Below are 14,566 nucleotides of genomic sequence, written 5' to 3'. Positions count from 1 at the left end.
GCATTTCTGCTCTTGACCACTAAGTGGCTCTATAACCAAAGATTTTGACTAGTTTCACTTGTAATACCTGTATTTCATTAAAACGTATTCTTAATACGAATTATATAGGCTACACATTTATTATAGGCTTTGTCAATGTTATGACCACATTATTTAATATTTATCACAAATGGAGAAAAAAAACTTTTGACCATTTACATGTATTAATTAGAAACACTTTCTGGTGCTTTGTCTTTTTTTTTATTTTTTTTTATTTTTTATATAAACGCACAAACTCAAAGGTCTTAACGGCAAACCGTCAAAACAAAAGTTTGGTTTAACTTGACAGAAATATATTACTGTTTTACAGTAGAATTTAGATACGTCTCAATGTAATAATAAAACTAATACAAATAAATTATCATCAAATTATCATTAAAAAATATCTTCCATGTTTCAATTTTAACAGTAAAGCTCATTGTGCAGCACGTTGTTTGACAAAAAGTTTTAATTTCATATGATTAAAAGAAATTACATCAATGTTTTGTCTTCATTTGATTACCCGAATTTGTGTAAAAAAAAAAAAAAAACCTTTTCATTTTCAAAATTTAATTTCGTTGTGATGTGTAAATGTTTTTACAAAAAAAATGTATGTGCACTCTTGTCATTTCAGCTCACTCTAGAAGTACACCGATACAAACAACCGCCTACTGTGCGCCGTCTGACAACACCACATATCCCTAACAAGCCCACTCCTCGACACTAGTACAGTAGTTTCGGGGGGTCTACCACCCCCCTGAAAAAAATCCTAGGGCAAACACTGCTGTTTGTTAACATTTAAGATCCACATGCAAAGAGAGGGGCTGATGTTTAGATTATTGATTTTTGTTACCAGTTTGTGTGGTATTATCATATTAAAAGCAGAACTAAAATCAATAAATCAAATCAATAAATCAATAAATCAATAAAAAAATATTAAAAAAATCTATAAAAAAATAAAATAAAATAAAATCAATAAATCAAAAACCATCCTTACATAAGTGCTCTGGTGCTCCAAGCGTGTCAAGGTTGTGTGCAGTGCAGTTGAAACGGCATCCTCCGTTAATCTATTTGCACGGTAGGCAAACTGATGATGGTCAAAATCGGGGGGGAATTGCTGCCTTTATGTGTGTCAGTATCAGCCTTTCAAAACACTTCATAATAATAGGTTTCAAAGTAATCGGTCTGTATTCATTCAAGCATTTTGCTGTAGATTTATTTGGCACAGGGATAATAGGAGTTGATTTGAAACAAGTGGGACTATAGCCTGTCGAAGTGTGTTATTGAATATATCGATGAACGTGCTAGCTGTTTCAGCACACTCTTTTAAAACTTTTCCCTGCACTCCATCTGGTTCAGCTGCTTTCTTGATGTCAATTTTAGTCAGAGTGGACCTCGCTTGATGTGGGTGCGGTCTTGGAAATGATTGGCTGGAGTTTTTCGAGTCCTGCCCGTTCCACAGATGATTAATGATTGCTTAATTTTCATTTCAGTGCTTCTAACTCAGTGGCTGTAAGTGAGTTAGGAATAGGATTTCAAGTGATTTTGAAAAAATGGACAAAAAAGAGAATCACATACCCCACCTTTAAGTAGGACTGGCAAAATGTTTTTGAATATGAAACATTGAAATATGTTTTCAGTATACTGTAAGAGCTGTATGACATCTTTCAACTGAATAACTTGCAAATGCAATAATGCATGTTAGCGTGCAGATTGGTATAGTGTGCATTAATAGATAAACCTGTCTAAACTAAAGAGATTAGTACAGGAATGGTCAGACGTAACATTAGGATAATCTGGCAATTATTATTTTCTTATAAACCTGTTTAAATGTTACAATGTCTATAAGTACATTGTGTATTTAAGTTTATTTTCTTCACAATTAAAGGGATAGTTCACCCAAAAATGAAAATTAGCCCATGATTTACTTACCCTGAAGTCATCCTAGGTGTATATGATATTCTTCTTTCAGACGGATACAATCGGAGTTCTATTAAAAAAATTTTCCGGCTCTTCCAAGCTTTATAATGGCAGTGAATGGGTGTATGTCTTTGGAACACCATCAAAGTGCATCTATTCAGGATTAAAGTGCTCCACACACGCACTCCGGGGGTTAATAAAGGTCTTCTGAAGTGAAGTGATGCGTTCATGTTAGAAAAATATCCATATTTAAAACTTTATTGACTAAAATAACTAGCTTCCGGCAGACGGCCGTTCTCATCGATTTACGCCAAAAGAGTAACCCTTGAACTTGATGCACAACGTAATGACGAGCGCAGTTGCCCAGCCCTGTTTGTTTGAACCGCAAGAGGCGTCAATTGCCAAGTGTAGTCAGTGTGCAGCTCACTCAGGGGAGGATCTATGCTAATAGGGAAAAGTCTGTCACCAGTCATGGGAGGGGCCTGTTCCATTGCAATGTCATAATGGGTAGAAAACATGAACAAATCATTTTGAGACAATTTTTCATTTTATTTTTAGGGAATACAGAAAAGAGTGGGTGGATTTTTACCGTTATAGGTTAGTTGTCCACACTGTGGACTTTTTTAATTTTTTTTAATTTTTTTTAACCATGTAAAAGTGAATTTTGCATTTTGCAAAAAAGGGACCCTTTAAGAAATGCTGTGGAATTTGGTTAACTGTCAACAAATGTCCACAGCTAAGACATCTACAAGAAGGTCCAAAGCACTAAACTATGTGTAAGCAACAGTTTTATAGAGTAACAATTTGTACGACATGTTTAAAGAACCTCCTCAGCTTTATGCATTTAACTCACTCTTGTACCATGGTTACATTTGACAATTTATCAATAATATAATTTTTGTAAATAATTTGGTATTTACAAATAAAATAAGCACACTAAGAAAGTAGTTCTGATTACACTTATCTACATGAAGAATTAAGGAAATCCTGTAAAATATCAAGGTACTTCAGTTTACAGGTGTATATCCCCTTTACAGCTGTTCAATTAACAATACATACTGTATTAATACGTCCATTTGAACAAAACTTGTCTCTTGACGAAGTTCCATTAATATGTTGTATGTCAGGATTTCATGTTCAATGAATTAGCAATTTGACACTGTAACAGTTTTTCTTTTTTCTAAGTGCTTTATCTTTTAAATAGAAGTCCTGTATCAGAAGTGCATGAAGGTCACACCTCTCCAACAAATGTTTCTCTATAGGATAGGAAAGCAGTGACATCAGTAGTCATTAGCCGTGTTTCCACTGTCTGGCCAAAAGCAGGCGTGCTATGGCATGCTAGCGCCAGTCGTGTTTCCACTGTCACTTCCAGGGCTTGATCGGGCCTCGTCGGGGCTTCTCCTTCTTTGACTGAAAATATAACTCTATTGGGACTGTCTATTTTTTTAGAATGATAATGATTATTCTTTCTAAATGTGATGAAACTATGCGGAGCTTCTGACCAGTCGGTGGAAGCGCAGCGTGTTTGGGGCTCTGTGCTACAGGTCCGAGGCTATTATCCCAGCACAGCCCGTTGCCCTGGCTCGCACTGGCCCGACAGTGGAAAAGCGGCTATTGTGCCTTAGGACTAGAGGCTTAGAAGTTTGACGGTCTTATCATCATAGTCGTGGCCTTTAGTGAATATGCTGAACCTTTCCAGTAGTACCATTTTATTCCATTGAAACGATTAGTGTTCTGTCCCTGCTGGTAGTATACTCCATTGAGATTGGATGGTCCACAGGCATCAAACCACCAACCTAAATTATACAACAAAAATATATACTTTAGGATATAAAAACAGAAGTATATTGTGACAACACAAAATGTTGTCTGTTGTTAACATACACCAGGCTCCCAAATATTACTACAGGTATCACAAATGAACAATTTTGTTTTTGAATTAATCAATGCTATTTCTTCAATTATTAGTATTAGTAGTTGTTCTTTTTTTTGCTAGCTAATAAGAATGATTAAGGGGAAGTCTTCAGATCCCAGACCATTAATGGCAATGTTCATCAAGGCTAAGTTCCCAAATGAGCTAATCAATGACTAATTTAGTAAACCATGACCCAACTATAAAAAATGCAAAGCACCTTAAAATATAGATTTTTGGGGTAAGGGGTGTAACATACTTAAATTTTACTTTCTTGGGTATTTATACTTTACTCCAGTTCAATTTAAACTGAATACTTGTAATTTTACTTAATTCCATTTCTGAAGAAAAATCTGTACATTTTACTCCTTACAATTTTATTTTGGTTTGAAAAGCACTTGTCACATGTTTGAAGATTATTTTCGTCCATCTTATGCACATCACGTGATAAACGAAAGCTCAAACATGCATGCTTGACACCAGTGGCGAGTCAGAGGGGTGTCAACATCTCATTTCACCTCTTGTTGAAAGAAGCATTTATTTTTACGTTTGGCTGGGCGCAGTACATATTTGCAGTACAAATTGAGGAAAGTTGGTGTCGAGATCATATAAGAGCATACAGAAGAAGAGAGAGAGACAGAAGAGGAGATTTCCACAGTTCCACAAGCTCTTTTTGCAATTGGAAAAGCAGGTTTAGCACTGGGTGTAGGCTTCCTGAACAACTCTTACGAAAGTTGAATCGCTGCATTAATTTGTTCTTCATATCAGAATTAGCGCAAGCTATATAGAACAATACGTCCGTTTACTGTTGGTGACTTGTCACGTCGCATCCTGCGTAGACAATATCACTGATTTTAATAGTTTGTATTGGCTTCTGAAGCATTGTCACACTGAAAAAAGAAAAACTGAAATATCACATGGTCCTAAGTATTCAGACCCTTTGCTGTGACACTCATATATTTAACTCAGGTGCTGTCCATTTCTTCTGATCATCCTTGAGATGGTTCTACACCTTCATTTGAGTCCAGCTGTGTTTGATTATACTGATTGGACTTGATTAGGAAAGCCACACACCTGTCTATATAAGACCTTACAGCTCACAGTGCATGTCAGAGCAAATGAGAATCATGAGGTCAAAGGAACTGCCTGAAGAGCTCAGAGACAGAATTGTGGCAAGGCACAGATCTGGCCAAGGTTACAAAAAAAATTCTGCTGCACTTAAGGTTCCTAAGAGCACAGTGGCCTCCATAATCCTTAAATGGAAGACGTTTGGGACGACCAGAACCCTTCCTAGAGCTGGCCGTCCGGCCAAACTGAGCTATCGGGGGTGAAGAGCCTTGGTGAGAGAGGTAAAGAAGAACCCAAAGATCACTGTGGCTGAGCTCCAGAGATGCAGTCGGGAGATGGGAGAAAGTTGTAGTAAGTCAACCATCACTGCAGCCATCCACCAGTCGGGGCTTTATGGCAGAGTGGCCCGACGGAAGCCTCTCCTCAGTGCAAGACACATGAAAGCACACCTGAAGGACTCCAAGATGGTGATAAATAAGATTCTCTGGTCTGATGAGACCAAGATAGAACTTTTTGGCCTTAATTCTAAGCGGTATGTGTGGAGAAAACCAGGCACTGCTCATCACCTGTCCAATACAGTCTCAACAGTGAAGCATGGTGGTGGCAGCATCATGCTGTGGGGGTGTTTTTCAGCTGCAGGGACAGGACGACTGGTTGCAATCAAGGGAAAGATGAATGCGGCCAAGTACAGGCATATCCTGGACGAAAACCTTCTCCAGAGTGCTCTGGACCTCAGACTGGGCCGAAGGTTCACCTTCCAACAAGACAATGACCCTAAGCACACAGCTAAAATAACGAAGGAGTGGCTTCACAACAACTCCGTGACTGTTCTTGAATGGCCCAGCCAGAGCCCTGACTTAAACCCAATTGAGCATCTCTGGAGAGACCTGAAAATGGCTGTCCACCAACGTTTACCATCCAACCTGACAGAACTGGAGAGGATCTGCAAGGAGGAATGGCAGAGGATACCCAAATCCAGGTGTGAAAAACTTGTTGCATCTTTCCCAAAAAGACTCATGGCTGTATTAGATCAAAAGGGTGCTTCTACTAAATACTGAGCAAAGGGTCTGAATACTTAGGACCATGTGATATTTCAGTTTTTCTTTTTTAATAAATGTGCAAAAATGTCAACAATTCTGTGTTTTTCTGTCAATATGGGGTGCTGTGTGTACAATAATGAGGAAAAAAAAATGAACGTAAATGATTTTAGCAAATGGCTGCAATATAACACAGAGTGAAAAATTTAAGGGGGTCTGAATACTTTCCGTACCCACTGTATCTGCCTGATATATGGTTTTATATCCATAATGGTTTATATTTTTAAAAATTTTTTTAGTAAATGTACTTTTGCAAGTAAACTATGCAATTTAGGTAACACAAATGCTATCTTCTCTTTTGTGCTTGAGCATTATTTTCTGAAAATATACTGTAGTGTGAGCCAAGTCTCTCAAATATGTGAGTACATTAAGAGAGTGTTTGTTTAAATAAATCTAGTAAAGTGACCCTTTTGGACCACTCTTTCTTGCACACTGAAGATCTCTGGGTTAAATCACTTCTACCTTTAAACAGCAGTCATAGGAGTAATTCATGTTCCTTAAGGTGATGCTACACAGGGCAACTTTTTGAGCAATGTTGCTGGGCAATATTGCCGTCAACGGGCAACCAGATGAGACACAGGGCCCACGACCAATCTAAATTATCCAGATAGAAATGTATTGCCCATTTTCAATAGGAAAGTGCCCAAGCAACAATCGCTCTGCAGGATTGCCCAGCAACATTGCTCAATAAGTGTATCATCACCTTTAGATACCAGGTTAGGGTTACACACTCATTTTCTGTCATGGTCAATGGACCCCCTGAACTTGGCCACCCCTTGTATAAAACTAGTTCAGCCACTGCTTGATGCGTGAGAACCAGTTATGTTTGTTTTTGTGCATCAAACCTGTATGCTTCAGTTTTAACTTTCTTCAATTTCTGGCTTCAAAAGTTCACCATCAAATCTGAGAAATCACATTTAGGCAGCTAAATTGCTTTCCACCCCTTCTAATGTAATGTGAAGTCTATGCATTATTTTTGTCTTTGATATAGCTGCTAGACATCGGTGTAGTACCTTGGCTAAATGTATAAGATGGAGTGCAATTATTTAAATTTTTTGTCTTTAGGGATAACAATCAGTCAATAAATTAATTTTTAATGTGATTAATTACATGTTATGCGTATTAATTATTTGAAATGAATCACATTTAAATATTTGCTACCATTTAAAAAGAAACAATTCAAAGACCTTTCATTATTGTTGCAGACGGAGCTGTTTGAATATACATCACAAAAAGTGGTTTTAAAAGTCAATATTGTATGTTTTAATTCTCTATCACTTATCATGAGCCTCTCATTGGACTACAGTACACAGAAATCTTCCAGAGATAGATTTAGGGGTGATTAACTCAATACACATTCTTGGATTTTGAGGTTATAATTGTTACATTATTCCAAATAAATAGATTGAGATTCACAAATAAATGTAAAGAGATTCACAAAAATGTATAAAATTCACAAATAAATAGATTAAGATCCACAAATAAATAAAAAGAGATTTGCAAATAAAATATACTTACAAATGTGTTTTATGTCACAAACACAAATCTGCCTGGCATTCATTTGTGAATGACTTAATGTGCATTTGTGGATGGCTGCACACATTTGTGAATCGCTTCTTGTCCCCGCAAGCATTTGTGGATTTTGAAGCACTAGCGTCAAGACATGCAGACAAATCCACAAATAAGTGGACTGCACCCATCGTCTACTTAAGCTGACCAATCGTAGCACGTAGCACGACACGATGATTCACCAACAGTAAAAGAATGCTCGTTCTTCATAAGTATATGCACTTAACGTTAATTTACATGAAGGACAAATGATTCTCATGTTCGCATGTCCAGTGTTGACAGCCTCACACGGGGTAGACACGATGTATGACATGGCACAAAGGCTGATTTTGCCTTTTTATTAAAAAAAAATTATTGGTTGGAGCGAGAGCATGCTATAATTGGTCAGCACAAATGGCTATTATCTGATTGGCTTAAGTAGACAGTGGGTGGAGTCCACTTATTTGTGGATTTTTCTGCACATCTTGACGCTAGAAATGTTTCAAAATCTACAAATGCGTGCGGGGATCTACTAATGCACAGAAAACGATTCACAAATGAATGCCAGGCAGTTGTGTTTGTGACATTAACACATTTGTAAAAAATTCTCATTCTCATTTTATTTGTTTTAATTTTATTAATTTTTGTGCAAATATTTATATTTATTTGTGGATCTCAACCTATTTATTTGGAATAATGCAACAATTCTAACCCCAAATTGAATTCTGTCTGGAATACAATTCTGGCCTCTGCATCACATCTGAATGTGCTTTTTAGTTGTTGTTGCATGCACTGACTAGAGAGATGTTTTTTTACCTCTGCGTCATTGTTTTGTTTTATTCTTTGAACCAAATCTTTCTGTGTATGTATGTCTAACAAACCATTTTATGCAGTAAATTCACTTTGCATTGAGAAGATGATCCAAAATGATTAAACGAGTATCTCCTCTCTCGTTTTTCATTTTTGCTATGGCACTTTTACTTTTTTTTAATCCTCAAGTACAATTTAAAGTTGTACTTTTTTACTTTTACTCAAGTATACTATATCAAGTATATCAAGTATTTTTACACCCCTGGTGCCAAGTAACAGACTTAAAAAAACTGGGGCGAATGGGCAAATTCCATTAGAATAAGACAATTTTGATGCATACTGTAAAACACTGAAGAAATGATAGAGGTATTTGAAAGTAATTTGCTCTTACCTCCTGAGAGCATTTGTGAGCATTTGCAAATACATTTGTCGTTGTCTACATCTTTTGTGCTGAAATCACTTTCTGGCTGTCCCATGCTGCTAGTTCTACCCGCTGTTCCACTGTAGTTGTTGAGGTGTATCCTATAGAATTGGAAAATCAGAAATATAAATAATATAATATACATGCGAGTTAGTCTGGTAATTCAATTCTGTTATCAATAAGACATGGACAAAATACAACAACTGCTAAAATGTGTAAACTCTGTTCACAATTTTATTCTACCATTCTCAGTATTTGCGAGTACTCCTCATTTTCCCTGTAATTGGGGTACGTAGAAACGTGTGATAAGTTTACGTACTTTGTCAAATAATTCAGTTCTGCTGTATCAAAATACAGGTTTTCTAATTTAAAGACATCCTAGACATGCCAGAGATGAAGAATGTTCCCAAAGGTATAAAGACCAACTTAACCCTCTACACTGCAAGTAAATCACTTGCATATGCAACTATATATATATATATATATATATATATATATATATATATATATATATATATACACACACACAACACACACACACACACACACACACACACACACACATACATACATATACATACATACACAGTGGTTAAAGTGGGATTTGGCAGGTGGGGGAACCCTCAAATTTTGTGTTGGTGCAATAGGGAAAAATGACTCGCCGTGGGACAACATATTGAGTATCGTGGTATAGCAATACTTTTTGGGACAAGATTGTCACTGTGTCACCAAGTATCACAATACTTATTTAATACTTATTGTAATGTTTTTATTTTGGTCAATCTACATCTACACTGATATGATGATGATACTATGCAAAAATTGCTGAACACCACAATATGGAACACAACCTTGTTTTTCACAATGTAAATTTAAACATAGAAATGTGTGGTAGTTAGGGGGGTTCAGGGCATGCTCCCCCGGGAAAATTTGGATTTCTCTGACCAACATATGTGCAATTTAGGGCTTTTGAAGGCCAAAAAAAAATTTGATAAGAAATAGCTTTAAAACTTTGTCATTAGATTATTTTTCAATACCTGCTCTCTCCTCATCTTCATCTTTCTTTTTCTCTCAGTCTCCTTCTTCCATAATTCTTCCCCTTCTAAACCAGCTTCTAATACAACTTATAGTCTACGTTTAACGCAGTTGGTGGAATTGGCAGACGTTCCCTTAAGTATCATGCGCTGTGGAAACGCGTCAAAGCATTCTCAGGTATAAATATAATATATAATATAATAATAAATAATAAAATATATTACAAGGGAAAACAAATGTCCGGCGAATATCGAACCCAAAACTTACTTTACCGCGCTCAACCCCCGTGAGTGCAATCACGCATTAGTAGTCGCTGGCGTTCAGCGGGGAGGGGAGGCGTGAACCGGTGCTGATGCACTCAAATCAGACAGGAGAACCGTGACTGAGAACGTAACGTCGGGAAGCGTGTTTGTGAAGGCGCGGCCAGGCGGTAATATTCCGTTTTGATTTGATGAATGATGAGAATCATTGAATTTGATGAGAATGATTTGATTTGATTTGATTTGATTTGATTTGAATCTATTTATTTATTAATTTATCTGAGGTGCCGGAACACAGTTCCGGACCGTTCCGGCCCACTTTAACCCCTGTACATACATACACATATATATATATATACATATGTTGGCCATGAATTGAATGTTCATTTCTCTACCATAAGCCGTCTCCAAAGGCGTTTCAGAGAATTTGGCAGTACATCCAACCGACCACGTGTAACCACACCAGCCCAGGACCTCCACATCCAGCATCTTCACCTCCAAGATGGTCTCCAGCCACCTGGACAGCTGCTGCAACAATTGGTTTGCATAACCAAAGAATTTCTGCACAAACTGTCAGAAACCGTCTCAGGGAAGCTCATCTGCATGCTCGTCATCCTCATCGGGGTCTCGACCTGACTGCAATTCGTTGTCGTAACCGACTTGAGTGGGCAAATGCTCACATTCGATGGCGTCTGGCACTTTGGAAAGGTGTTCTCTTCACGGATGAATCCCGGTTTTCACTGTACAGGGCAGATGGCAGACAGCGTGTATGGCGTTGTGTGGGTAAGCGGTTTGCTGATGTCAACGTTGTGGATCGAGTGGCCCATGGTGGCGGTGGGCTTATGTGATATGGGCAGGCGTATGTTATGGACAACGAACACAGGTGCATTTTATTGATGGCATTTTGAATGCACAGAGATACTGTGACCTGAGGCCCATTGTTGTGCCATTCATCCATGACCATCACCTCATGTTGACGTTTTACAGTACAAACTGCTCTGCCTAAGGCACACCTGTGCAATAATCATGCTGTCTAATCAGCATCTTGATATGCCACATCTGTGAGGTGGATGGATTATCTCGGCAAAGGAGAAGTGCTCACTAACACAGATTTAGACAGATTTGTGAACAATATTTGAGAGAAATAGGCCTTTTGTGTACATAGAAAAAGTATTAAATCTGTAAGACTGAAAATACTGGTTGAGGCCTGGTCTATGGGACAAAAGGGCCCTGCTGGCTAATTAACATTCGACCTCCCCCATACAACCTCACTTCCTCTCAGAAACAACGAAGAACTCACACAAGAACATGGTTGACTGTTATGTTTTTGGTGTCATTTGAAATGTCTCAAAGTGAGTGGTACAGATATTTCATATCCAGATAGATAAAATAAAAGGAAATAAGGTTTATAGAAGTTTAGAGAAAACTGTTTCAGAGATAAGGCCAGATAAGGCAACCCCCCTTTTATTGGATAGAAGCCATTTGAGGGTGGTCTCCCCCATTCCCCATGTCACCTGGTCAAACAGGATAAAGAAAGGTGTTCTCCCTCTCTCTGGGCTCTTTTTGGCTGGACGTGGATTGAATAGGTGGTCTCTTTCTCTTTATCTATCTCTATCTCTCTCTCTATCTCTATCTCTCTCTCTCTCTCTCTCTCTCTCTCTCTCTCTCTGAATTGATTGTGGATTGATCTTTGAGTTCAGTTCATGAAAAATGGGGGCAAAAACAAAAGTGTTGCGTTTATAATTTTGTTCTTTGTATATTGAGGCCTTTACAAGGCAGCTACTGTACCTATGGAGGCAGTAGACAGCTCACTAGGTTTCAGTCCAGAGCCTTACTGTATACCCTGTTCATCTTTTTGATATCATTACAAAAATGTTAATTACCCACTAACTTGTTGGGGGGTCAGATGGCAAAAGTTGTTCAGGGAACTGTGTTGTCATGTTTTCACATTACATAGACCGTACGTATTTCCAGATTTCAAAATATTTTCTTTGGAGTTGTGACAATAGTGTGCCAGCCCTCCAGAGTTTTTATTGCAGAATGAACAGCAGTGTTAACATGGGTGTGTACCAAATCAACAGCTAACTCGTAGCTTCCTGGTCTTTTACTTCAAACATGAGAGCATACTGATGTCAGACTTTATGGTCACAAACCAAAAAGATTAAAGAAGATTAATTAGATGGAGATATTCTAAAATAGCTGATATACACACCTGTTCAACCTGTTCACATCAATTCTGTCATTATGAATAATAATGTGGTTCGTTGTGATGTTGGTAAAGAACTAAACTCTGCTTCACAATATGCTGAACTACAACTCTTAATACCAAGTTCTTCATGTTTCTTTGTTGCTCTCACATAGCATAAAGCAGACCTGCGTACTGAAGCAGATATTCACTGTATAAACATTATACAGGAATGTGATTTTCTCACATTTATACGGCTTTCTGTATTTTCCGACCTGAATAGTATGACCGATGTGAATTGCATAAATCCGAGAAAAAAGTTTTTTACTGGTTACTGTGTGATGATTGAAATCGTGTAATTGCTTTAAACAAATACTAAATAAACTGCAAAATATTTTTGTTTCTAATACATTTATTTAATGCATGGATTGCTCATGACAGCACTGCATGAGCTCGCAGCGTCATCTGCGGGCCAGAGTTCAAATAACCAATTGCGAGAAAATCTACATTGAAACTGTTATCCGCCAGTTGCCTGGTAACTTTTTATGAATTTTGACAATGCATGGTTGTGAGAATGTGATATGGCTTAGTGCGATCCAATGTTCCCTCAAAAAAAAAATTATCTCTCTATTTGGGTGGACATTTTTCGCCACCTGAGCAAAAACATTCTTTATACCTGACCTGTACAGCATACGTAGAAACACAATGGTTTCAACATGCAGTTGTAACTTTTAACTTCTTTTTTTACTTGAACCTTGATGTAAGTTTTTGGTATTAAATCGTATTTTTTAATACAATGCTGTTTACTGTACCAGTCTTTACCAAGAAATGTATAAAAAATAATTTACAAAATCTTCTGCAGGACAGTTCAATTCTTTAAAATAATATAATATAATATAGTATGAAAAAAAAGTAAGCTGTTACACAAAGTGTACAAAGTGTTTTTGTATGGTCAATTATTGGCTACAGACAGCATTAAATAGTTGTTTATTGCTTATGAATTTCCAATATTTTCTTTAGCAGGGGGTTTCAAACTTTTTAATGGCAAGGAGCCCTAAACAAAGCTGTTGTAATTAAATAAATAAAGTCGCACTGCATGTTTCAATAGTATTCGTTCAGTGGATAATTCGTTCATTTTCAGTTTCGATTCACAGTAAGCGCTACTCTGTAAGTGCTGTGTGTTTGAGTCGCTTATAATTTGCATTTGGGAATGCAACAGGCACCAACCATCTTTCAAAATTCATAGATTTTCTTTCTTTTTTTGTCTTTAGCTAATCACATGCTTAGATATAGCAAAATTCTAGCATCACACACCATATACTATAAAAAACACCCAAGGGGTCACAAAACTCTGAGCTATATGAAGGCACGGGGTGGTTCTTCACCTGTAATTCTGCTTCTCTCCATCAAGTGAGAACTGTTCATATTTTGAAAAGGCTGTGTTCCCCTCCCAGTCTGTCAGATCTATCCTGAGGACATGTTGTTTTTCTTGTGTCAACTTGGAGATGATTTCATTCCCCAACCAGTGTTCACCTGAGATGTCTCCAAACCCCTGAATTGGAAATACAGAAAATCCATGTTTCATATCAGTGTAAAATTGTCAGAAGTGTACAAAGAAAGATGTAAGCGCAATTAAATCCTTACCATTGTGTAATTTTTCCACGTTTGATGAAAATCAACAAGGCCATTAAATCGCTTCTGTATTACTGTCCATCCACCTCCATCTATTTCCATGTCGCAGTAGGCCTGGAAACAAAATAAATTGTAAATTACTGACTAAATTTCATCATTCATGTCCGTTCTGTATACACTTGAATCTCATGTCATGCCTTTCTTCCAGGATATAACAAACAAATAACCTTTTATGGCAACTTTCTCAGAATGTTAAGAAAGTCTAAAAATAATGTTAAATTGGCAGTCTTTCATTACTTCTAAAGAAAGGTTTCTTAGAAAATGGCTCTCAATGGGGAAGCGTGTTTAGAACTTAAGCAAAAGGGTTGATCTTAAAAGAATAATTCACTCATTTAGTCACCCTTTCGTCTTTCAAACCACATATTTTAATTATATTCTTAAAACACAAACGTTTTTAGGCAGAATGTCCATACTCTTCTATTTCACATAAGAGAATTTTATTTTATTTTTTTTTACTTTCAAGCTCGAAAACTGCACCATTAAAGTATTTGAGTGTATTTAGGTCTCCTTACTTTAGATGATAGCTAAGTGTTAGTCAAGTCATCTTTATTTTAAAAGTGCTTTATACAATACAGGTTGTTTCAAAGCAGCTTCACAGTG

General features: G+C 37.2%; 2 protein-coding genes across 3 annotated transcripts in view; one reads left to right on the top strand and one right to left on the bottom strand.

Moving 5' to 3' along the window:
• mcph1 (microcephalin 1) overlaps nt 1-14,566 on the top strand; it is a 105,982-nt gene that overhangs the window by 53,722 nt on the left and 37,694 nt on the right. Inside the window, exon 14 of one of the 2 annotated variants that reach the window (XM_084390752.1) lies at nt 10,491-12,877. The exons of the other annotated variant lie outside the window; for it this stretch is intronic. Within the exon in view, the coding sequence (XP_084246878.1) occupies nt 10,491-10,937 (447 nt within the window). The 3' untranslated portion in view covers nt 10,938-12,877. Of the gene's footprint in view, nt 1-10,490; nt 12,878-14,566 lie in introns of those variants that run through there. 2 annotated transcript variants of the gene reach the window in all.
• The window catches only part of angpt2a (angiopoietin 2a), a 30,454-nt gene continuing 19,383 nt past the window's right edge, over nt 3,496-14,566 (bottom strand). Inside the window, exons 6-9 of the mRNA XM_084390754.1 lie at nt 13,919-14,020; nt 13,660-13,826; nt 8,765-8,895; nt 3,496-3,734 (exon numbers count right to left, since the gene is read on the bottom strand). Coding sequence (XP_084246880.1) covers nt 3,574-3,734; nt 8,765-8,895; nt 13,660-13,826; nt 13,919-14,020 — 561 coding nt within the window. The 3' untranslated portion in view covers nt 3,496-3,573. The remainder of the gene's footprint in view (nt 3,735-8,764; nt 8,896-13,659; nt 13,827-13,918; nt 14,021-14,566) is intronic.

Source organism: Rutilus rutilus (genome assembly GCF_951802725.1).
Source record: "Rutilus rutilus genome assembly, chromosome: 20".
Classification (NCBI taxonomy): Eukaryota; Metazoa; Chordata; class Actinopteri; order Cypriniformes; family Leuciscidae; genus Rutilus; species Rutilus rutilus.
This window is presented reverse-complemented; position numbering and strand designations above follow the sequence as displayed.